Source organism: Artemia franciscana, chromosome 14, assembly GCF_032884065.1.
Source record: "Artemia franciscana chromosome 14, ASM3288406v1, whole genome shotgun sequence".
Classification (NCBI taxonomy): Eukaryota; Metazoa; Arthropoda; class Branchiopoda; order Anostraca; family Artemiidae; genus Artemia; species Artemia franciscana.
The window spans coordinates 12,958,418-12,985,020 of record NC_088876.1 but is presented as its reverse complement, the minus strand read 5'-3'; the positions used below and the strand labels follow the sequence as shown (position 1 = coordinate 12,985,020).

The window sequence follows — 26,603 nt, the reverse complement described above, 5'->3', positions numbered from 1 at the left end:
AAAATGTTGAGAGTCTTTATTTACTGCTTTTTATTCGATTGGATCTTTAACTTTTGCCTTGGTTTGTCTTTTGTCATTATGAAACACGTATCGTCGAACATTTGTTTTAACAAAGGCATGGTAAGCATTGATGACCTCATCCATGTCAAAATACCAAACCCAATTATCATCGCTACCATTTTGAAAAGCCGTATTTCTTTCTTCTTCATTTTATTTCATGTGATGGATGTCATTACAACACTGATGTATATAAATATGACGTCAGTCACGTGAATCTTTTCCTTTAAAATTAAAGCTATAGTGACCTATCTAGATCACTTTTTGATTCCAGAAAATTCCAGGATACCAATTTGCCTAAAAAATAAACATGGAGCCGTCTTCAAGAAAAAAATTTACAATGCTTAGTTTCCTTGCTTCATTAATTAAACAGTGCTTATTAGACAGATAGCGTTGCAGTATTTGAAATGAACTGAAAGAATTTCTACTATTCACTTTTGAATGTATGCTGCAAAGTTTGCAAATTTTATGTAAATTGTTTTTGATTGTGGTGGACGGTACTAAACTAATTCTCATTAAAATAATTTAAAATATCAGATATGATAGATGGTTTTACTTTAATTGCATTCGAGTTTTCTTTTCGAGTTTACTTTTATAATCTACTGTTACTCTTTAGACAACCAGGCGAAAAATGGAACATAGACCGTGAATCACCCTGCTCCGAAAATCAAAATATTTTTTTCTTTTTAAGATTTAAAGTTGCATTTTCTAAACATACAACAAAAAAGACAAACAATCTTCTAAATAACATACTACCAATAGGAAAGAACTAAAAGCCTTTAGCAAGAGCCTTGAGGTTTTAGAATTACAATAGTTTTGATTCAATATACTGCCAGACTTACTTGGATCCTGATGAGAGGCATTTGTTTATTCATAAACCAAGCCAAATAATAACTCCATTTTAACGCCCAGCGTAAGAAGAAGAAAATAAAACTTATCCAATGTCCTGCTTTTCGTCTGACATTTAGGTCAAATATATACGATTTAAAATTTCTGCTTATACTAATGAAAGCAATGCCATATCCAGGGAGGTAAAGGCTACCTGGTTTGAAAATTCCTCCTCACCTCCTCCTCCTAAAAAAAACTGTGTCCGACTCGTAGAAACGTAATAAAAATACTTATAAACAAATTGTTGATATGTTTTTGGAAGGTTTTTTGTAACCCCCCTCCCCCCCAAACAAAAATCCTAGATACACTCTTGACTGGAACCGTTGTTGAACTTTAAGCCTTTGATCGTTAATACGTCTATTTTCTTCCCATCATGAAATTAAAGCTGTGTCAATTCTTATAAGAACATGAAAATAAAAAAAATATATAAAGACATCATTGGGTGGACATGTGTATGTAACATTGCAATTGAGAAGACACCAAAAACTGCAGGTTGAACCACAAAATAAATTATTTCAACAAAAAAAGCCACAGAAGTAATTAATATATTTAGTTGCTATGTGGATAGTTTCTTACGCAAGGCTAAGCATGAGTCTGATATTCGCTGTAGGTTTCGTAAATTCTTTAAAGCTGTAAAATTGCGGTCGCTAACCCAAAATTTCCATTTGACTAATTGCAATTTATGGATCGTTAAAAATTAGCTGTTTTCGGAATGTTACGATTTGTGCGGATTGTATATGATGGTCTTTATCGAGTTTGAGAAGTCCTATGTCATCGAAACCGTATCTCTGAGTGAACTTCCTTATTATATATTATTGTTTTTTTTAGCATACTAACTAAAAATATCATGACGTTTTTGAGCTACAAAAAAAAAGGAACAAAAGAAAAATTATTATAATGATCTTTACATATAAGACATTTGTACTCACTAAATAAAAATTAACAAGATATAAAAAATTCAAATTGTTTTTAAACAAAACATAAGAGATATACAATATTGACACGCATGTGCCAAAGTATAGTTCAGAGTGATATATGCACCAACCAGTATTAACAAAACCATGTCATCACGAAGACGATATTTCTTACAGGTTGTTGCATGGTAAGGCGTCTTATATGTTCAGTAATAGTTCTCTTGCTCTGAAGAAATATTGTTTTCTCAAAACTTTTCTACCCTATACTGAATAATTGAAAAGGAATCGCCATCCTTTAAAAACCCTGGATGTGGTCCGTGGTCAAGTGTTTTTAAGCACGTACCTTGGTCCAGCTCCTTATACTTAAATATGATATCTCCCCTTAGCCCTAGATAGCTTTAGGTCAGTTTTCTTGCTCATTACAGCTTTAATAAAGGTTTCACCATCTTGCCGAGGCTTCTAAAATGGAAGGCAATACTATCATTTTAACTTGCTTATTAGGCCTTCCTGTCTTTGTTTTCCTTCGCTTTGAAAGTCAACCTTCGATCAGCTTAATGGAAAAAGATATCTTTAACTAAGGCTCAGCCTGCGCTGGTTTTGGAAAGTTCACATTTGTCAACTATATCTTGTTCTACGTTGTTTTTGCCCAGTGCATCTTGGTGAGGCTGTTGGGCTAGTAGCTTCAGAAAGTAAAGGCTAACAAAATATTTTGTTGGACTCCATGCTTAATTGCGTATTTACTTAATTACACAGGTCTTCTTACTTACTGTCGGAACAAAAGTTTCCAATAGGAAAAATACAGGAATATTTTACTGTTCTTGAGAAGTGCAACCAGTTTTGAAGGTTGCTTATGAGTCCTAAACAGGCTGAATATTTTCGACATTATTTCCTAATTTCTTCCGCCTAAAACATTTTCATGGCGAGGGTAAAAGATCATTTCTGGTTAAAAGATGAAGGAAGCTTTACCTTGGCATAGGTTAATCCCAACCATTATCTTTTTATCACTAGGTGTAGAACAACTAAATATCTCTTACCAATGAACGAAGGCTCTTTTAGCGTACATAAGGTCAAACTTGTGGTCGAGTCGTGCCCAAGCCTCTGCAATTGCTGTGGTATTTGATAGCATACAAACGGCTCGCTGGACCTTCGCCAGATCTCCTCCCGGTACCACAGTAGGTGGCTGATAATTGATACCCACCTGGAAACGTAAATATTTTATTTCGTAGAGGTTTTTGGCCTGTTTTTAATAAAAAGAGACAAAAAATTGTGTTTCTGGCATAACCTTGTAATCTTAATAAATGAGAAATGTGGAGTAGCCCAAAAAAGTCTTGTTTGCGAATGTAGGTCCGACAATTTCGGATATCAGCATTTTGCGCGAAGTTTTGACCAAAGAACATTGGGAACTCTAAATATAGTCTGACATTATAGCATGGATTGAACAGAAATTAAGAACTACTAACAGAAAACAAAATTATTGAGATGAATCTAAATGTAAAAACAATATTAAATATTACATTTTTTAAGATTTTGATCTCATTTTAAATCACTATAAGCTCTTATGTCTCAAATTTGTTTTAATTTTTAAGTTTTCGGTTTCAATAAGTAAACGGTTTCATAGTAAAACATTCCTCTATGTATTTATGTTGCATAATGAACTTGAGTCTGCCATTTATATTGATAGGTATAGTGCTTGGCTCTAAGTTTACAGTGACAAGTTGACATTGTAGCCGGCCGATGAGGCACTTTTTATTGAAAAAACAGTTTCTTTTCAATGAGTGGACAACAACTGCTACACACAAAAAGAGTTTATCAGAAAAATAAGTTATTTTAGAATATATTGGGCAAAGATTTCTTAATTTAAGGTATTCAGGGCATTACAAAAAATGATGGACAAGATAATCTCCATATGTATTACTTCTCTAAAATTCGGAATTTTGTTTTTACTAATTTCTCCTGGCCAACATATCTGCAATATATTTTGTCAAGATTATGGCCTTATAACGCAAATATCAAATGTGATAACTCAAGAAATTTTAAACCGTAAGCATTTGATGCAACTAAAAACTTCATTTATGTTAAAATGATTTAGGTTAGGTTAGAACAATTTATTTAGGTTAGGGCCAAATTACATATTGAAGTCTACATAGTGAATCTCTATACTCTAAAATTTTGGTACGAACAGGGATTCTTGAATATTTTTAAAATCATTAGAGCTATTTGCCACTAGTGGACTTTTCATGGAAGTCTTATGAGAAAATTTCAAATGAAACAAAGCTGCAATCGTGGAGAATTACAGTGTAGTTAGAACATAAATTTCCGAGAAAATAAACCACAAACATAAGTAAGAGCATCAATGTACACTAATAAACAAAAGTAACAGCACAAAATTAGTAGGCTATTTGATATTTTATGTTTTTCCTTTTTTAGATTTCTGACATTATAAGAAGTTCCTCTCCTTTTGAAATCCAAAGTGGATTTCTAAGGTTCATTTTCCCTGAATTTTAGGTAGTATTCTGAGTAATTTTGTCAAAAAAATCACAACTTCTAGCCAAAATTTCCCTCATCCAATGTTGGAACATGTTTTTCGTTCTAACTCAGAAGCAATGCAAAGTTGAAAGTTCAAGAGGGCCGATATGATGCTAATGTCAGTAGCGAAGAATCTACTTGCCTTGAATCCAGTTGGGCACCAATCTACAAACTGAATGGATCTCTTTGTTTTGATTGCTGCAATGGCTGCGTTTACGTCCTTAGGAACTACATCCCCTCTATAAAGTAGGCAGCATGCCATATATTTTCCATGTCTTGGATCGCATTTAACCATTTGATTCGCAGGCTCAAAGCAGGCGTTTGTAATCTCAGCGACAGTAAGCTGTTCGTGATAAGCTTTTTCAGATGAGATTACTGGGGCATAAGTAGCCTGGAAAAAGAAAGGTTTTTTTTTAATGTCTTAAAGGGAATGTCTGTAGACATTTTGGGACTGAATTTTCTCCCAATCTAAGCATTTTTGAAATCTTATTTACAACCCTGGATAAAAATGAAATGATAGAAATGAATAAATGATGAATCAAGCAACTGTGGCCGATTTTATATAATTGTTGCCCTAATGTAAATTTGTGTGTAGGCTTTCAATTTTTTCAATGGATTTTCCCCAAAATATCAAGCACTAAACCTCCTCTCGCGGCATCTATGAGAGGAGCCGGTATTCTCAAGCTCCTCCTCCTTTGATTCAGAGGTGTGAAACGTTGTTATATTCATGGATAATTTTTTGAAGACACTTAATTTTGAAACCTATCCCCCAATTCATTGCAACAATTTTTGCAAATCTTTCTCTGGACACATTCTTATGGTTGAGTATGCCTCTTTTCGGAAATAAATATCAAGAGAAATGCTTCTAAAACGACTGACCTCGGCTTGAAGAAAAATAATTTTTCATTTTGGTCTACATGGTTCAATTCCATTTTTTAAAAAGGAGAGAAGTGTGATAAGATGAAAGGGTATTTATTTATTTAGTATTTAATATTAATTATTTTGTTTTTTTATCCTCCCCCCTTAAGATTTTTTTTTCTTCAATATCATTTGAAGAAATGATTTTGGAGATTCATGGTGGTTAGAATTGCGGCCACAGTCAGGAATCTTTTGTCTTAAGAGTGGCCATTAATGGTAAATTCTTTGTTTAATTTATATGTTTAGGCTGAAAATAAAAAATGTCTATGTCTATGTCTACATTATTAAAATTGACTTAGTGCATTGAAACATCCTGCACTTAATTTGCTGATATTGTAATGAAAACGATTTTTTTCTAACAAGCACACAATATAAATTTATGACCAATTCGTGCCTTGTTAGGCAGGATTTTGAAAAAACTAGAGCACCCTGAAATTGCATGTCAATTCAGTCAAAGCCGTTTTTTTTTTCTTTCTTTCTTTTTAAACTCGACTTCACTGTTATAGGTATAATGGCTGTAGTTGACGATTTATTTTTCTAAATTTACCAGCCGACCACAAAAATACAAAATTCAGGGATTATATTAGACAAATCTAATTGTCAAATAAATTCAAGTGCAACCACAAACAACACAAGTTCCATGGGAATTCAGAAATTAAGCGGCTTCAAAATTTGGGCAAAACAGTAAATACCAAAATTAGTTTAGGTGCGAAATTCAAAATAGGCTAATTGAAACTTTTTTCAATCGATTTAAGTAAGGATTGTTATGATGCTTATCACTGTGAAAATTCGAGTTTAAAAAAAAAAATGCTATAAGTTTTCTTACCGTAGGGTATTATTATATGGGGTATGTCTTGAATTAGCTTAAGAAGAGAGTGATGGTTTCTACGGGATGCCAAGTGGGATACGTGCCTCGTTCAACACGCCTTATGAGCTGCTTGAACGTACCCCCACATTCCAGAACGTAAACACATTATTTTCTTCCCCTTTTTCATTGAATTACATGTTACTTGATTATTGGTACTACTGTGTCGATTGCGTGGTAACATACAGAAAATATCTTGGTATTTAATATTCTATGAACATCAAGTGAAAAGAAAACGTTCACAATTAACTGTCATATAAGCTAGATACTCAGGGCTGAAATTACTAAAAACTTTCTATTCTTATAATATATTTTGATTCTCGACCTATTTGCTTTGCCTGCGCATTTGTAGTTTAAAGCCCAGTAAGCTTCTCACCAGACAGTAACTGAGGTGTTGTTTATTGTTATTTAGTGAACGATATACATTGAGCTGGACTTAGCGACGAAATTAGAAAGTCTTGAACTAATGGGAACGTTTGGTAGGCTTCATTTCCGAGTCGGCTTTAAGCAAATGGTCTACTGAACGTAAACTATTGGCAAGCCTCGCTCTGGATGCATGTCGTATGTTTTTGATTAGTCTTGGGAAAAAACATAAAAAATATCCAGCCCCTGCTATCCGTGAATTTGTGAAATTGTGTTCAAATGTCTTAACTAAAAGATCCTGATCATGTTTAGAGTCATTGTATTCAGACTTTGCACGACAATTTACAAAAATGTCTAAGGATATCAGTACTTCTTTCACGTAGAGCTTGAATATATCCTGAACTCTAAAAAAACTTCCCTCTCAAAGATGCAAAGCCAGAATATTAGATTTTACCTCTCATAGAATTATATGGAATTAAACCTTATGCTGACACATGAACAGATACCAGGGATTTATGTCCACTCCCCTAATGAAGATGGATCATTTAAACCCCAAAAAGGCACACCTTATAAATTAGATTTCCCTTTTTTTTAGATTTCTGTTGGAATCGGACAAACTGTTCTTGTAGATGTCCTGATTACAAGAATAAGCCCCCTTTCTTCACCTATTGCTGACAGAAGTAGGATTGTTTCAAGAACCCGAAAACACGCAAGTAAGACACTAGCTCCTTCTTTTGATAAAGTTTTATTTGTATCTGGGAATCTGTTCTTATACTATGTCATAATGAGAAGAATGTAGGGACTGCCCCTCCTTGCAAAGATTAGATATGGTAGGGGCTCCCAAAAGGCTAAACTTGGAAAATCAGCCCACTCTTACATTCCGAGGCTTAGCTTAGATCTGACAACCCATTCTGGTAGATAGTCCGATGACAAGAATTTATGATAGCCTCTGTATTAAAGCGGGGGATTTCGTTCAGGTACCAAAAGGAACAACTAGGACGGTAATTCTTAATTTGCATCAAGTTTTGTTGTATTCTGGCACCCGCTTCAAGTGAAATTGCTGATGATAGGGCTAGGCAACTAGGAACCTACCAAAACTAAGCAAAGGTCCACGAGTAATATCTTCAAGATTTCTACGTTCTGGATAAGTTAGCTCATCGTCATTGTGTTGCGAGAGCAACACTTTGGTTCTGTCGGTTTTTTTTTGTTCCTAGCACCCCGATTTTAGCTTATTCCTAGAAAGCGGTAAGGGTCTAACCTTTACGGTTTTACGGAAAGGCTGGACTGATGAATATGACTTTGCATTTTAGAAAGCTTCGTAGAACTCTTGCCTGAGGCCAAAAAGCATAGTTTTTGCTTGTCCTTGAGCCAGAGCCTATAGTGTGAAGTGAAGTTGAGTTTTATAGCCTATGTCAGAGAGAACTATCTGAAGTTATGCAGTAAAGCTTTCGTTTCATCTAACCATGTTTCTGCTTTCGAGTGGAAAGCTCCGTTCTAGCAGGCAAGCAGGCAGGCACCAGTTTCAAATTGAAGATGGAACAAAATCAAGTGTTACATACGTGCGGTAGTTACCGGCCCCACGACCAATATGTCTTCTTTGAGTGGTAAATAGAAAAGTTTACAAAATAAATTGCATTTTCCCACGGGTCCAAAGGTGCTGCCATCTATTGTTTTTGCCCATTTCAGTTCGTGATTTCGGCTGAGTTTATCATTCAGTTTTTCGCACTTGAGATTGCGATAGAGGAATGGTATCAGACTTGCCTCTTAAACTTTAAAAGTTATCTCATTGCTAAAGAAGTTAGAGTTTATCCTTTGCTCCTTTCTAAGTGATGACGTTAGAAACTTGGCCTATGGCAAAAAAGTCAACTTTTGAACTAAGATGGATAGCTCTTGATGAGCTGATCCAAGTATATGTCACCCATTTTTTTTGTAAAAAAAATCCTTCATGAGATAAACCAGTTTGAAAGTTTAAAGGGGTTGACAACTTCAGTAGTAAGGTAGACACAGAAACCAAGAATAGGCCGATACCAATTGTGAGACATATAGGGGAATTTTAAGCAACAGTCGGCTGTTAGCTCATAATCATATTCGGCAATGAGGGGCTCGCAACTTTTGTTAGTTGGCGTACCTACTATTTGTTTCCGGTGTATTTCATGGTAAGACCAATTTGGTTCCAGCGGTAAGATATGTAGGAGACTTATAAGTAATAATCGGCTGTTAGGCTAAAATTATCTTCAGGGATGAAGCTTATTAAGAAAAAAACTAACTATTTACGCAACCAATATAGATGGAAACAATTCAGTCGAGTCGCAACTATGTATTCTTCACTCTACAAACTCATGGAGAATTTTATGATGCAGGTGTCAATAGTATTTATTTTAAGATCCTTGCAGATTAACAACTTCAGCGTTTAATCGAAGCGAGGAAACATAACCAAAACTTTACTCGGCGAAGCTGGTAGTTGATTCTTTTTCTTATAATATCATACCAAAATCATCAAAGAAGCTGCTAGTGTTAGATATCCTATGGAAAACAATATATAATGGTATTATGTGCTTCAATAAAATCTGTTTTTTATTATCTATGTTATTCCCCAAATTCCTAAGCCAATTTTATCAAATACAGAACAGCGGCGATTTTAACAGTTTCCCCTCCTTAAACAGCGCTTTCCAGTTGATGAAACATATGATTTATTAACTTGTAAGGGGATATACCCGTATAAATACTGCAACTCCACCTCCAGGCCACGCGAGGAACAATTGCCACCCATCCAAGAGTTTTATGATTCACTTTATGGGCGTCAATGCACAATTATCGACTATAAGTCTGCTAATAAAGTGTAAACATGGGGAGGGTTATTATAAAATGTGCTTGGCAAGTGATGTATTGACTTTATTAGATATTGTGGGTAAAAACACATATAAAATCTTTCAGAAATTTGGGTTGGATTTGGGCTATTATTTTTGAACTCCGTCATCTGTTGATGGATTTAATGTAAAAATCAGTAAAGAAGAAACAGGTCTGATCACCGACATAGATAAGGATTTATTTGTAGAGAGATAAATTAGGAGAGGGTATGTTTTTCACAGGGATTGTAACTTTGAAACTGATCCGACTGGACACTGCACCGGTGAGAAGTCGGATGCAGTTTTTCTGGATATGAATTTCTTTTATCCTTTGGCAATATCTCACTACTCTTTGCCGTGTGGTAATTACATATAGCTTGACAATTCTTGTTCTCCACAAGGTGGAATGTGTTAAAATAATTCTTTCAGTGGAGCGAGACTGAAATTTAGCACTCAGTCAAAGAAACGAGGTATCTTCATTAAGATATCTTAGAAATAACTCTTAAATACATTTGCCTCTAATAATAAATCACCTTCTTCTGAGATCGCTTACTCTGGTGGGTTAGCCACATATTGTAACGGTGACGTTAATACACACTGTCTTGGCTCAAAGAAACGTGGCATTTTTGTTAAAAACCTCTCAGGAATAGCTGACTGTAAAACTATGTCTTTTTGTTCACTTGCTTGTTTTATTTTTCAAAATATGATTTTGATATTATCAAAATTTAAACTAATGGAATTTAGTAGGCAGGTGCATCAATAGAGCAATAAAAATGAGGCATTTTCGCTAAGACCTTTCGCTCTTAATATGACTTAAATCATTACCCCCTAATAACGACCCATCTTTTGGAATCGGTTGCTAGGAACCTGTCTTTTTTTAATTCATCGCTATTTCTGCTTATCTTTTATTTTGTATAAGCTTTTTTCACTTTCGGTTTTTTCGTTTGTTGTACTTTAACTGCCTTTTCTGTGATTTCTTGATTTTATAAAGTTTTTCTATTAGCTAAAGTTGCATTTGCAATAAAAAGCCTTCATTCCTTAGATTTCTTGTTTCAGGATAAAACTACGATACGTAATCATTTACGTAAAGAAATTCCAACGCTGTTTAATTTTACACAAATTTTACACAAAGCTGTATAAAATATGCTATGTAACTTAACCTGTCTAGGTCACCGGAGAACATTCATAGAATGTTTTAAGCAGGCACATGTAATATAGCAAAAATCAATAGCTTTGCTGGATAGTTACACGGGTCGGAGATAATGGTTAGGAAACACGCGAACCATAGATTTTTCGAAACGTATCGACTGGAAAGTATTTCCTTAATAATAATAATAAAACTGCTTGTTGATCCAGATGCCCAAAGTAGAGTTCCATTGAGGGAAACCTCTTTCAAGTTCTAATGCGGACAAACATCATTAGAATGCAAAGGCTTCCTGAGAAAAGCGTCTTGAAAGAAATAAAAATCTCTTAGAGTTTTATGTGACACTCACGTTTTGTTTCAACATTACGTAGCACTCCACGTGTGCGCCCTAGACTGTTACAAGGGGGATCCCCCAATGGTCCCCTGAAGTCTAGCGTGTCACGCGAGATCGCGTCATCCTTGACATAAGTAAACTTTTCCTATTACAGAAAAACCAAAGAAATCTTGAAACGTTTTGAAAAACGTTTTGTTGCTAAAACTGGTTGCTAGGGGCCCCCCGATGGAATCCGTTGCTAGGACCCCCGGTGGCTAGGTTAGGGCTCCTGATAAAATTTGGGAGCTAGGGCCCTGATAGAATTGTGTGCTAAGGTCACACGATTCCCATTGGAATCAGTTGCTAGGGCCCCCGATGATATTGACTGCTAGAGCTCCTAGGGCCCTCCGTTTCAAATATTTGTTAGGGCCCCCAGTGGTTAGACTAGGGGCCCAGTGTAATTAGATGCCAAGGTTGCGATTGAATTAAATTCTAGGGACCCGTTGGAATTTGTTTTTAGAGCCCCTCGAGCCCTCAGTCTAAATGGTCGCCACGGCCCCCAGTGGTTAGGTGGGCCCCGATAAAATTGTATGCTAGAGCTTCTCTTGGAATAGTTTTCTAGCGACCCTCATTGAATTGACCGCCAGGACCCCTAGTGCCCCGGTTGAGATGGTTGCTAGATGCCAAGGTGGTTAGGTTAGTGGTTCCTGGTAAATTTGGGTGCTAGGATCCTGATTGAATTGGTTGCAAGGACCTCCGGTGATTAGGTTAGTGTTGGGATCCCTGGATGAAATAGGATGTTAGGGCCTCCGTTGGAATCAGTTGCTAGGGCCCCTGATGGGATCGCCTGCTAGGACGCCCTATGGCCTCCGGTTGAAATGATTATCAGGGCCCCCTGCGATTAGTTTAGGGGCTTCCAATGCAATTGGATGCTTGACCTTCGGTTGAATTGGATGCTAGGGTCCCCGTTGGAATTTGTTACTAGGACCCCCGATGAAATCGACTCCTAGGGCCTTTGGTTCAAATGGTTGCTAGCCCCCCCCCCCTCAAGTGGTTGGATTAGGTGGGCCTCGATGAAATTGGATGCTAGGTCCTCCGTTAGAATTGGCTGCTAGTTTCTCTCATAGAACTGAGTGCTACGACCCTGGTTGAGATGATAGCTAGAGGCTCATATGGTTAGACTAGGGGGGGATAAAACTGGATGCTAGGAACCTGATGGAGTTGAGGGTTCCTGGTCGCAAGGATAGATAGCCCAGGTGGAATTGGATGCCAGGACCTCCGTTGGGATTGGTTGCTACTGCCCCTGATGGAGTTGCCTGCTAGGACGCCCTAAGTTCCCTGGTTGAAATGGTTTCTCGGGCCCCCAGTGGTTAGGTTAGGGGCCCCCAATAAAATTGGATATTAGGGCCCCGTTGCAATTGGTTGTTAGGTCCTCGATGGACTAGGGCCCCTAAGGCCCCTGCTTGAAATGGTTGCAAGGGCCTCCAGTAGTTCGGTGGGTCCTGGTGAAACTGGATACCACGACCTCCGTTGGAATTGGTTGCTAGGGCCTTCGTTGGAATTGATTGTTAGACCCCTCGATGGAATTGACTGCTAGGACCCCTAGGGCCCTGATTGAAATGGCTGCTTGGGGTCCAGGTGGTTTGGTTAGGGGCCCCCGGTGAAATTGGAAGCTAGACTCTTATGGAATTGGACGCTAGACCTCCACAGTGAAATTGGATGCTACGGCCCCTGGTAGTTAGGTTAGGTGAAATTGGATTGTAGGCCCTACAATAGAATTAGATGCTAATGCACCCTTTTGGAACTGGTTGTTAGGGCCTGGTGTCTTGAAGGTTCCCTACTAGCAGGGCCCTGAAGGTTTTTTAAAGAATCAAAGAAACTATTATGTAACAATCTTAAAAATCCTGGGGTAAAGAAGCCACTGAAGGTTTTTTAAAGAATCGAAGAAACTATTAGGTAACGTTTGAATCTTGACTAGCGTATCCTGAATGTTTTTTTTTTACTAGCCCTCTTAGTTTATTAAACACCCTCTATTACATAACAAGCACCTGAATCTCTTAGAAAACATTCCCTATGACGTAACAGAACCTGTGTCTATTAGAATACAATCCCCATGACACAATTAACACCTACGTCGGGAAGAAGTTCTAAACGCAAGTGTCGAGATTGAAATTTGAAGGAATAGGGCTCCTCTCAAAACCATGGATGCGTCACTACGGCTTGGGGCCTTTACAGTAGGGTTCTCTGATATTCTGAATCTCATACTGGATGCTCATTACGATCACTTGATTTCTTAGAGGTTTTTCCCCTTTTTCAAAAATTAGGCAAATTTTTTCAGGCTCCTAATTTTTGATGGATAACATTAAACTCCATGAATTTTATATATTTTGAATAAACATCAAAATTTGATTTATTTGATCCATCTACTATTATTAAGACTCTATTTCTTGCAGATTCGGTTACTATTGAGTCACATTGCTCCTTACTTACAGTTTGTTACCACGAACTGTTTGGCTTCTTCAAATAAAAACTGTACCAGTGCCAAAGTGGACCCTCAGAAGAAAAGTTACAATCTCCTTATTCCTCTATACAACAGAGCTTATGGTGGGTTGTTGAAAAATATATTATTAAGCCAAAAATGTATTACTTAACATATATATATATATATATATATATATATATATATATATATATATATATATATATATATATATATATATATATATATATATATATATCAGATATGGTGACAGCCATTTAACAGATGAGCAGATGCAGCTAGCCATCTCCTGGACATTTGTTAATTAAGCGCTCACTTGACATGTATTGACCCTTCCGACGTTTCCGATGAGGGATTTCAGTCAAAATTCACTGTCCTCGGTGCATGCGTGCTGCTCAAGCCTCATGTCTTCTTCGTGCCCTGCTGGCTGCTGGCCTATAATAACAAATAAAAGCAACTTACCAAAGGAAAGTGAATACGTGGGTAAGGCACCAAGTTAGTTTGGAACTCAGTCAAATCAACATTTAGAGCTCCATCAAATCTTAGTGAAGCTGTAATTGAAGATACAATTTGTCCAATTAATCTGTTGAGATTGGTATATGTTGGTCTTTCGATGTCTAAATTTCGCCTGCAAATGTCATAAATAGCTTCATTGTCAACCATAAATGCACAGTCGGAGTGTTCAAGCGTTGTATGAGTCGTCAAGATTGAGTTGTATGGTTCCACTACTGCAGTAGACACCTAGGGTTTAAAATGACTTTATAACAACTAAAATAATTCTGCACAAATATCATCCCCCTCCTCCCCATAATAATCTGAGAGAATGTTCTAGTAAAAAATAAAATACTTTGTGCAATACATGATTAGAGCAGGACATATATATATATATATATATATATATATATATATATATATATATATATATATGCTGCCTGTTATAGCCCTCAGGGCAAGCGTTGTAAGTTAGGCCATGAGGCACTTGGAGTTTTTATAGAAAGAGTGGTCGTAAAGGCTTCGGCGGGGGCTTATTGGATTGGTAATTAGAAGTTCTAGTCCCCTATTTAAGAGTCAGAGCGATCGGTGGTAAGCTATCCCTCCACACCCCATCATTCCCCTCAACACATTCACTGAAAATTTTGAGATGACCATTTTGTTCAGCGCAGTTGAAAGGTCCAGTAATTGCGTGTTTGGCGGTAACAACCCCCATAGCCCTCAGGGCAAGGGCTGTAAGTTAGCCCTGGGGCAAATAGGGTTAGTGTGGAAAAAGTGGTGGCATAAAATTCGGAGGGGGATCATTAGATTTCAAATCAGAAATTCTAGTACTCTATTTAAGAGTCAAAATAATCAGAGCAACTAGCTTTCCCCTCTGGTGTCATATTTTTCCTAAATCCATCTCCAAAAATTTAAGATAGCCATTTTGTACCGTGTAGTTGAAAGGTCCAGTAATTATGTCTTTGAAGGTTCCACCCCTCCCTCCCCCTTACAGCACATAGGGCAAGGGTTGTAATTTATTACCCAAGGGCATGTATCTTTTTTCAACGAAAAGGGTGGGGGTATAAACTTTGGAGGGGACTCATTGGAATGACTAATTGGAAAACACAATTTTTAATATCCCAAAGCGATTGAGGGGCATTCAGCATCCCCCCACACCAATTATTTTACCAAATACGTCCAATCAAAACTTCGAGAAAGCGATTTTGTTTGGCGTATCTGAAAGGTCCAGTAATTACGTCTTTGAAGATTAAAATTCCCCACAGCTCTCAGGGCAAGGGTTGTAAGTTACGCCCTGACGGCATATAGTGTGTGCATGGAAAAGTTGGTCGTATTAACTTTGGAGGGGCTCAAGGGATTAGAAATTGAAAGTTTTACAGCCCTTTTTAATAGTTGAAAGTGATTCGAGGGCATAAACCCCCCCCCCCCCCTGCATATCAGTCATTTCCCTAAACACATCCAATCAAAGTTCGGAGACGGCCATTTTTTTAGGACATTTGAAAGCTCCAGTAATTATTTCTCTGGGAATGACGACCCCCCATGGCCCTCGAGGTAAGAGCTATAAGCTATACTATGCACATTGTCAGTGTTTAAGATTTTTCTGGATAAGGGGGTCAAATAGACTTTGGAGAACACTCATTCAATGTAAAATCGGAAGTTCTAGCTCCATTTTTAAAAGCCGAGAGTGATCAGATGGCAACCAGCCCCATTCCGAGGCCCTTTTTCCAAAAGATAAGATAAGATAAAATTAATTATAAAAAGCCTGCGGGACATAACACAGAATACAGTGTACAAACAAAGCTCAGGAACAAAATACAACTTTAGATAATATAAATAAAAAAAAGAAAAAAGCAACAACAAAAAGACAAAACAGTAATTATGCCTTGTAATTATGTCTTTGAAGATTACACACCCCCCACACACCCCACAGGGCAAGGGTTGTAAATTATTGCCAAGGGGTGTATAAGGTTTTTTTTTATGGAAAGAGTGGGTGTATAAGCTTTGGAATAGAGTCATTGGAATAGAAATCAGAAGTTCTACAACCTTTTTTAATAGTCAAAAGTGGTTGAAGGACAATCAGCCCCCCACCCCCCTTCAATGCTAATCGTTATACAAAATACATAAAATCAAAATTTTGAGAAAGAAATTTCGTTTGGAGTAGTTGAAAGGTCCAGTAATTATGTCTTTGAAGATTACAACTCCCCCACACAGCTCTCAAAGCAAAGGTTGTAAGCTATGCCCTGGGGGCATATAGTTATTGTATGGAAAGGGTTATTCTTCTTCTTCGAAGTGGCTCAATAGATTAGAAATCAAAAGTTATAGTTCCCTTTTTAATAGTTGAAAGTGATTGGAGAGCAACCAGCACCCCCTCCACGCCCATCACATCCCTAAACACATCCAATTAAAATTATGAGATTGCCATTATGTTTAGGATATTTGAAAGGTCTAGTAATTATGTCTTTGGGGATGACAACCCTCCCCCCAACTGCCGTCGGGGCAAGGGCTATAAGTTATACTATTTGCGCATTGTTAATATTTAAGATTTTTCCTGAAAAGGGGGTTAAATATACTTCGGAGAAGGCTCATTCAATATAAAATTGAAAGTTCTAGCTCCATTTTTAAAAGTCAAGACTGATCAGGTGGCAACTAGCCCCCCTCCCACGCCCTTTTTTCAAAGATAAGATAAGATTTAACGCAAAAAACCTGTGGGCCATAGCAACACAGAATACAGTCTACAAACAAAGATCCGGAACAAAATACAACTTTAGTCAGTATAGATCAAAAAAAGAAAAAAAAGCAACAACTAAAAGACAAAATAGTAATTATTTCCAGTAATTATGTCTTTGAAGGTTATACCACTCCCCCCCCCTCACCACACAGCCCACAGGTCAAAGGTTTTAAACTATTTCCCAGGGGCATATAAGGTTTTCTTATGGAAAGGGTGGGTGTATAAACTTCAGAAGGGACTCATTGGAATAAAAATCAGAAGTTCTACTAACCTTTTTATAAGCCGAAAGGGATTAAGGTCAATCAGTCTCCCCACGCCAATCATTTTTCTAAATACATCCAATCAAAACTTTGAGATAGCCATAATGTCGATCCCCCCCCCCAAAAAAAAACACGCTAAAGAATTTTCAAATATATGTCTATATGTCTCAAGAATTTTCATTTAAGAAAATAAAAAAAAATTCAAAGTATATATATATATATATATATATATATATATATATATATATATATATATATATATATATATATATATATATATATATATATATATATATATATATATATATATTGTAGCTGTGTCCCTTTGTCCCACCTGTGAATAGAGATAGATATAAATATATATTTTTAACTACGTAAAACATGGGAATATACAACATTCTTCGCTTTCCCATTGTCTGTGCATATAAATAGCATTTATATTTATATGTCTGTGAATATACAAAGCCTTATGTACTAATAATGACGTCATATGCAAACGCTCTTTTTACAAACAAACAAACATGCATACACTCAACTCGCTTCGCGCCACCCCAACACCTAGTTGGTGGGGCGCTTCGCGCCCCCCCAGCCCCCCCCCCGTACGCGTAAGTCGTTACGTGCCATATTAGTTACGCGCCATTGTAGCTGTGTCCCACCTGTGAATAGAGATATATATAAATATATATTTTTAACTACGTAAAACATGCGAATATACAACATTCTTCGCTGTCCCATTGTCTGTGCATATAAATAGCATTTATATTCCCTGTGTCCCGGTCGTCATTTGTGTCCTAGTGTCCCAGTTTGTATTTTCTCTTTGAGTGTCCCGGTCGTCATTTATATTCCCTGTGTCCCAGTGTCCCGGTTGTCATTTGTGTCCCGGTCTGTAATTTCTATTCAAACAATCCCTGTGTCTCAGTCGTCAATTATATATCCCGCCTGTGCCCCCGGCGTCCCCATTGTAGTTGTTTCCCTGCGTCCCGGTTGTCATTTATATTCCCGGTCGTGATTTGTGTCCGGGTGTCCCAGTCTGTAATTTTTCTTTGAGGTTCCTGGTCGTCATTTATATTCCCTCTGTGTCGGTCGTCATTTGTGTCCCGGTCTGTAATTTATCTTTGAGTGTTTTTTCTTTTTAGTTTTTTTAGTTTTTTACATTTTTTCAGTTTTTTTTTCTTCTTTATTTTTCAGCGTCACTATGAAGTACATATCGCCGGACCTTTGTTTTTTAACTTAAATCTGGTAGGCATTGATGACCTTACCCAAGTCAAAATCCCAAACCCAATCATCATCGCTATCATTTTCAGTTTTGATATGTTTTGACTCTCGCTTTCCAGGTGGATTTTCATCTAACTGCGCGGTTTTGCGTTCTTTAGCCGCAAGCCTGTTTTCTTGCTGTTCTTGTGATTCCTCGGCACGCTTTCTTTTCTTACTTTTTCTATCAGCTGCAAGCCTGCTTTCTTGCTGTTCTTGTGATTCCTCGGCACGCTTTCTTTTCTCACTTTCTCTATCAGCAGCAAGTTTTTTGGCATAGACTCTTTGAGCAGCTTTCTCGGCTGTTGCCATTGTAGGTTCTTCAGTTATTTTACAATTAAACAGTTTTCCGTGAACGCATGTCTTAAATACCATTAATGACGTCACCGTCATAGCAAAAATGACGACAACTAACTTCATGACGTCAGTCAACACAGAAACATGACGTCACCTGATCCACAGACAGACACACAGACAGACAACCTATTTATATATATATATATATATATATATATATATATATATATATATATATATATATATATATATATATATATATATATATATATATATATATATATCTATATATATAAAAATAAGTTGTCTGTCTGTGGATGTGTGGATGGATGTGTGGATGGATGTGTCAGGTGACGTCACCTGAAAAAACTGGATTAGGTGACGTCAAAACTGAAAAAACTAAAAAAAGGCAAAAACTACAAAAAAAAACTAAAAACTAATAAAAAAAATAAAAAAGCTAAAAAACTAAAAAAACTATAAAGGTAAAAACCAATAAAAAACTAAAAAAAAAAACTGAAAAAACTAAAAAAAGGCAAAAACTACAAAAAAAAACTAAAAACTAATAAAAAAAGTAAAAAAGCTAAAAAACTAAAAAAACTAAAAAAACTAAAAAAAGGTAAAAAACTAAAAAAAATAAAAAATAAAAAAAAACTAAAAAAAAGGAAAAAACTGAAAAATAAGCTAAAATAAAGGTAAAAACCAATAAAAAACTAAAAAAAAAAGGAAAAAACTAATAAATGACGACACTCAAAGAGAAAGCGAACAGGACAAAAAACTAAAAAAAAAGGCAAAAACTACAAAAAAACTAAAAACTAATAAAAAAAATAAAAAAGCTAAAAAACTAAAAAAACTAAAAAAAGGTAAAAAACTAAAAAAACTAAAAACTAAAAAAAAACTAAAAAAGGTAAAAACTAAAAGAACTAAAAAAGAAAAAAATAAATGACGACACTCAAAGAGAAAGCGACCAGGACAAAAGGAATGTTCGATTAGCAATCAACAAAGCACCGGGACACAGGGAGTATAAATGACGACCAGGACACAAGTAAAAAAAAAAATTAACAAAACTAAAAAGAAGGTAAAAACTACAAAAAAACTAAAAAGAAAAAAAAACTAAAAACTAATAAAAAAACTAAAAAAACTAAAAATCAAAATAAACTAAAAAAGAAAAAAAAAGGAAAAAAATAAAGGAGAAAAACAAAACTAAAAAACGAATGTATATACAGACCGGTACACCGGGATACAAATGACGACCGGGACACAGGGAATATAAATAACGACCGGGACACAGGGACACAACTACAACGGGGACACCGGGGGAAACAGGGGGATATAAATGACGACCGGGACAAAAAAACTAAAAAGAAATAAAAACTAAAAACTAATAAAAAAAACTAAAAAATCTAAAAATCTAAATAAGCTAAAAAAGAAAAAAAAAGGAAAAAAATAAAGGAGAAAAACAAAACTAAAAAACGAATGTATATACAGACCGGGACACCGGGATACAAATGATGACCGGGACGCGGGACACAGGGAATATAAATGACGACCGGGACACAGGGACACAACTACAACGGGGACACCGGGGGAAACAGGGGGATAACCTGACAATCTATTTATATGCAAAGACAATGGGACAGCAAAGAATGTTGTATATTCGCAAGTTTTACGTAGTTAAAACCATATATATATATATATATCTATATTCACAGGTGGGACATAGGGACACAACTACAATGGCGCGTAACTATTATGGCGCGTAACGACTTACGCGCGCGGGGGGGCTTGGGGGGGGCGCGAAGCGCCCCCACCAACTAGGTGTTGGGGTGGCGCGAAGCGCCACCCCAACAGCTAGTATATATATATATATATATATATATATATATACATATTTCCCCAAACACATCCAATCAAAAGTTTGAGATAACCATTTTATTCAGCATAGTACTAAGGTCTGCGTAGCCGTGCTAGACTTTGACTTGACTTAGGTCTTCGGCTGGGTGGTGCTCGGCGTAGAGAATGACGTCTACCTCCTCCATCCACTTCGTTCCAGTGTGAGTGTTTTCCTTCACTTGGCTTGATGTTTGCCATCGCCAGAAACTCGGACAGGCGGTTAGACCATCGCTTTTTCGATCGGCTGCATTGTCGCTTCCAACTGGCTTTCGTAGGGTCAAAGTCAAAGATCATCTTTGCAGGTAAGTGCAGGGGCATTCGAAGTAGGTATCCGAACCATTGTAAGGTATGCTCAGCTGCCTGGATAGAAAACTGGGACTGCTTGGTGAGCTAAAGCAGCTCCTCATTGCTTATGAAATCAAATCACCTTGGAACTTCGATCCTTCTTAGGCTCTTCGTCTGGAATACATCGATGGCCTTTAGTGTTGCAGTTGATGAATGACATGTTTCCGCTCCGTAAAGCATTACAGAACCGGCAAGGGTGTTGAAAATCCCCAGTTTGCTTGCTTGCAGCTCGAGGAGAAGCGATCCATCTGAGAAAATTGTAGAGCACAGGTAGCTGAATCTTTGGACAACTTTAGTGCTAGTTGTTCTGTCTAGACTAAATGGAGAAATAACAGTAGGAGAAGACGGGTATATGGCCATAATTTTCGTTTTATCCCAGTTTATCTGCAGTTCCACACTTGCGGCCTCTTCTCGTAAAATTCGAAGCACTTCCAACAAATGTTCTGTGGAGTCTGCTAGGATGGCAAAGTCATCAGCAAAGTCAGTATCTGAGATGACGCGATCCCCAAACTTGAGCCCAAAACTGAGACGTGAAGTTGCCTTTGTCATTTTGTGGTCTATGATGGCATTGAAGAGCTCTGGGGCCACTGCACATCCTTGACGCACTCCTGTTGTGATTTAGAAGAATGGGCTGCGCCGGCGATGCTGGGGCCTGATATGTATATATATATATATATATATATATATATATATATATATATATATATATATATATATATATATATATATATATATATATATATATATATATACTAGTGCTGAAAAAGTTATACATGACATTTATAGATATTAAAGGAGCTTTCGGTAAGGTTTGTAGGTTTCTATTAACGGAAAGTTTTTTAAAAATAAAAACCAGTTTGTGTTAGTTTTTGTTCAAATGTATAGGTTACTATATATGTTACTAGAGCAGTTTTGAGGGCTGGTAGACAAGTTTTAAGGGTTGTTAGAGGATATGAAGGTGTTAAACAGAGTTGCATAGTGTCTCCTAAATTATTCGCCCTGTTTATAAATTCGGTAGTGGTGTTTATGGTAAAGAAGAAGGTGCCGATGGTCAGTTTAGATATTGTATCCATTTGCATGACGTTGTTTGTAGATGATATTGTTTGGGTTGCCGATTCACAAAGGAACCTTCAGAAATTACTTGATATTTTGGGTGATTATTTAGATAGGAAAAATAATAGAACTTAATGTGGATAAAACCTTAGCGTCAGTATTCCGTAAATGTGGTAGAATTGAAGAGGATGTTAAACTTAATTTTAAGAGTAGAAGGGTTAGATTAGCGTAGAATCGGTCATATACAGGCGTTAAGTTTAAGGCAAGAGAAAATTTATTCAGTAGCCCATATAGATAGTAGGATCGAAAAAGGTAAGTTATGCTGTAAAATGTTATTAAGAAGTCAGCCTAGGGATATTAAAAAGATCCAAGTAGTTAAAGAGGTTTGCAGGGCTAAAAATTTAAGTCTGATGCACTATGGATGTGAGATTTGGACTAGAAATAATGCAGTTAGGATATTATAAGGGGTGGATAGGGATAAGTAAGCATACAAATAGTTCAGTTGTTGAGGTGAATTAGGTTTTCTTTTTTTTTAAGAAGTCATAGGCTAAGTAACATGGTTAGGCTCTGGGAAATTTTTTTAGTGATGCCTAGGGTACGGTTGATGAAAGTGGCTTATTTAGAAATGTTGAAGGGCAGCTCAGGTAGGGGGTGGTCGTACCAAATTAAGACTACGTTAGATTAGTGTGGACAGTTTTCAATTTTTAGTTTTCAAACGTTTCTTTAGAAAATAATATAGAAAAATCATGTGGGGGACCAAGTAAGTGGATTAGTTGAAAGGATTTTACAGGACCAAGAAATACAGGCAGGGGAAGCCCAGCGTTCACTTTCGAATTTACTGGGTCTTTATTGTCGGTCGAAGGAGATTTGGGGTGAAGTTTCTTTTAAGGTGGGTTTAAAAGTTATTAATTAAAACGAGGGCTGATAGTTTGCCACTGGGCAAAAGAAGAAAGTTTATCGGGAGGGAAAAGGCAAAGACTCATCCTTATTTTCGTCCTATGTGTGGAGGTTTAGATAAGAGCGTATATCACTTGATGTGTGAATGTGAGGAGCTGATTGATTGGAGTCTTGAAGTGTTTCATAGGGGGAATTAGGATTTTGAGTGGCTAGTGAGAGTATGAATGAGTGTTATATGAGTAGGCTATCCGAAGCTTGGCACGATTCCTTCGTCTCGTGATGAATCATAGAAATTGGTAGATTTTCGATAGAAGTTAAGTAGATTTCTGTAGGATTATGTTAGGATTTTAACAATTTCTTTGTAATTGTTCTTTCTATATATATATATATATATATATATATATATATATATATATATATATATATATATATATATATATATATATATATATATATATATATATATATATATATATATATATATATGTGTGTGTGTGTGTGTATGTGTGTGTGCGTGTGTGTGTATGATTGTGCATATAAAAATATAATAGAGAAGCTGCTCATTTGGCCCTCCCTCAAAAGTGATTTCCAGAATCAGCGATGTAATAATATCAATAATTTTCTATAGCTAAATTTGTCAGTGCGAAGCTACACTATGAACAGTATCGATCGATGTTGACAAGATTTGAAAGTTTAAACGTTGAATAAACTCCAACTTTATTAGCTGCAGCAGTGCAGAAATTTGTCCTTATACACTGTAATGATTATTGGCTAGTTTGGATATGAATCTGCTATAATGAGTTCTACAAGTAAAATGGGCCATATTTTCTGACTCAAAACGTCAATTAACACCATCAAAGTCACTTGCATATTGCGTCTTTCTTAGAGCTTTTCAAAAACAATATGAAGTTTTTCGGGTAAAAGGGAATTAAAATTGTGTGGCAGGAAGTAGCGCTACTCACTGTGAGATGTTTATGCTTTTATTACCTTGTGGCATTAATAATATGTGAATCAAGCAAGTAATTCTTGTCAACACTAATTTGAATTTCTTAGGTACTTTCATAATTTGCCTTTCACGCTATCTTGATTTTTTCGTGGCTTCCTAATCTATGTAAATGACGGATGTATAGATCAAGTAATTATGTGCTTCCTTTCTTATATGGTGTATAGTCCACCCTAAAATGCTTTGAATTTTTACTTTATAGTTGAGGAAGTTAAGAAACGTTATCTTTACGCATTAAAAACGAAGAATAATAACTGTTTAAACACCTGTAATATCTTGATTATTCTTATCGAAACGAAAACAGCGCGTTTTAAATGCTACAAAAATTACTGACTTCATATGGAGGATGAAAAGTTTACTCAGAGATGTGCAACTTTGGGGTTAAAGTTTCCTTAGGTCTGAGGTTTGGCTCGTGTTACAAAAAGTATCCCAAGTGATCCCAACTTCGCATGTTGCTATTTTCAAAAGAAACGTTTGGAAATTAAAAATTTGCTATTGCGCGATCGTGGTAACTTTACAGAACAATATTCAAAGCAGATTTGACCTTTGTTTACGGTCTTCGCCCCCTCCCCCTCCTTCGGCCTACTGATGTGAATTTATTTTCCTCCATGCAGAGGACAAACAAAATATCAACCAACTTTGGCAGAGATCACGTCCAAAATCTAACCAAAAATAAGGCAATTAGGTACTAGGGCAATACCTGCGTACTTGCCATTCAATCAAACAGTTCATTGTAGCGAACTGTAAGTAAGGAACGACTCGGTCCAATAGTAACCGAGACTCTTAAAACAGGATTTTCATATTAATAGATACATCAAAGGAATTGTGTTATTATCCTGATTGCAAAGATATAAGATTCATTAAGTTTAGTGTTACCTATCAAAAGCTACGGGCCTGAGAGAATTTGTCCGATTGTTGACCAAAGAGGTAACGCGCCTTAAAAGACAAAGAATCTTAATCAAAATCACACCATAGAAAAATTAACGTATCAGGTAACCCTATCTTAGGGGTTTCAAGCTCCCATCTGCAAAAATGTGGAATTTTTAATTTTTTGCCAGAAGGAAGATTACGAATGCGTGTTTATTTGTTTGTTTTGTTTTTCCCCACGGGTGATCATATCAAACCAATGATCCTAGAACATCGAAAAAGGACTCATTCGAACGGAAATTAATAATTTTAGTGGTTTTTTCAAGTGACCAAAAAGATTGGAGGGCAGGTAGCCCCCCCTCTCCCGCCTCTTCTCCCCCCAAAGTCATTTGATCAGTATTCTGAGATAGCCATTTTGTTCAGTATATTCAAAATGCCAATAAATATGCCTTCCTGCATAACATGACCCCCTCCCACTCCACAGCTCCTTAAAAAAGGGCTGTAAGTTATGAAGTTTCCCCATTGTTTACGTATAGTATTTATTATCGGGAACTATATAGACATTTGTTTTTTGGAGGGGAGGGGTTGACTTTCTGCTTGGAGTGGTTTCCCGGGGAGAAATTTCCATGGGGAGGGATGTTTCTGGGGGCAAAACTTTACAGAGGAAATTTCAAACTGGGAAATTTTGACATAATTCCTATACGAAATTCTGTTTATTTGTCTTACTTTCTGTTTGTCGACTCAATATTGCATGTGGAGACGATCCAAGGGAATTTTCCGGGGAAAATTTTCAGCTGGGTAAGAACAGTTTGAAGGATTTTTCCGTGGGGGATTTTTCGCGGGAGAAATCCTCCATGGGGAAATTTCCAGGGGACGACATTCCAAAGGAGTCTCCTCCTCAATTACTTCCCTATTTATCCCTCCTCCTCAATACTTTGGTCTTTAATGATTGCCCACTTTTATTAAGAACGACTCTTGAAACACAAAGGCCGATAAATTAGAATAAGAAGCTTTTTTTAAAAGTACTGAAAAACTTTAGCGCAAAGAGCGAGGTATTGATGAGGGGAATGGAATAATCGCATACAGAATAGCTTCAATTCGTTGTAAGTTTTAATGTTGCTCCTTACTTTCAGTTTTAAAAAATTCTTTATTTAATATTACTTTTTAAGTGACTAAAAAGGTTCCCGAGATGATTCCTAGATGTTGGCTTCTTTACATAGTGTATTGCTTTGTGTCAAGTGGAGCTGCATGATCCTTTGGTACTCCTGCCAAAAGTGGGTAGGCATACCGAAACTTGGGTAAAAATAATAGAAACAGTGGGAGAAAACACAAGGGACCTAGTAGGACCATAAGTAGAGACAAGAGAATGCAGGGGCTTTAAGTTTTTGATGTAATTACCTTCAAATGTGACATAAATGAGGTGATCTGATTTTTCCTTCCTGAGAAACACATAAGCTATTAGCTCCATCCCCTAAACAAAATCTTGGTCACGTCCATAACTGGCACTAATTTTGTTAATGACATTCTAAAATATTTTGGACGTTGCTAAAAGTATTAAGACACAATTGTCACTGGATTTTAAACCTTGCAATGCTCATTTAGTTATAGCTTTGATTTTCGTTTGCTTTTCCTAGGGTCTAATTACTCGATTTGCCCTATATTTGCCATATAGATTTGCCATATAGATTGCTATATTTGCTCGATTTGCCATATAGCATTTACCCTATATTCCAGAGATATTGATTCCCAATTTTTATTTCTCTCAACAGGTGTTCATAAAATGAAAATATTCCGACAAATAAAAACGACAACAACGGAAACAATCAAAATTCATAGACGGAACTAATCGGGCACGTATTTGACATTGTAAGATAGGAGAGGAATTTTTTTTCAATTTAAAACAGGAAAATATGCAGTTTAATGCGGAAAATCTTGTATTATGACGAAAGAAGTCAAAAAATTCGACCATTATAATGAAGTTAATGAGAATATATTTTAAACAAAAGAATCCAGTCGCGCAAGAAAGCAAAGGAACCGTCTGTAATTTTTTACGGAATAAGAATATGAGATGAAGAAGATGGAGAATATGAAACAGATACAGACATAGGATTGTATTATTTGTTTGGGAGAAGAGGGGACATCAGAGCCCCCCGGAGTGGGTGTAGACCCAGGCGTAGAATTATGTT

The 26,603-nt window shown here is 36.6% G+C and overlaps 2 protein-coding genes across 3 annotated transcripts in view; one reads left to right on the top strand and one right to left on the bottom strand.

Annotated features, from left to right (window-relative positions):
• The window catches only part of LOC136035331 (integrin alpha-PS4-like), a 207,886-nt gene that overhangs the window by 22,613 nt on the left and 158,670 nt on the right, over positions 1 to 26,603 (top strand). The window contains exon 2 of the mRNA XM_065717060.1: positions 7,127 to 7,244. Coding sequence (XP_065573132.1) covers positions 7,127 to 7,244 — 118 coding nt within the window. The remainder of the gene's footprint in view (positions 1 to 7,126; positions 7,245 to 26,603) is intronic.
• Positions 1 to 26,603, bottom strand: part of LOC136035332 (tubulin alpha-1D chain-like) — a 47,819-nt gene that overhangs the window by 1,973 nt on the left and 19,243 nt on the right. For both annotated transcript variants that reach the window (XM_065717063.1, XM_065717062.1), the window contains exons 5-7: positions 13,797 to 14,075; positions 4,528 to 4,776; positions 2,894 to 3,057 (exon numbers count right to left, since the gene is read on the bottom strand). In XM_065717063.1, coding sequence (XP_065573135.1) covers positions 2,894 to 3,057; positions 4,528 to 4,776; positions 13,797 to 14,075 — 692 coding nt within the window. The remainder of the gene's footprint in view (positions 1 to 2,893; positions 3,058 to 4,527; positions 4,777 to 13,796; positions 14,076 to 26,603) is intronic.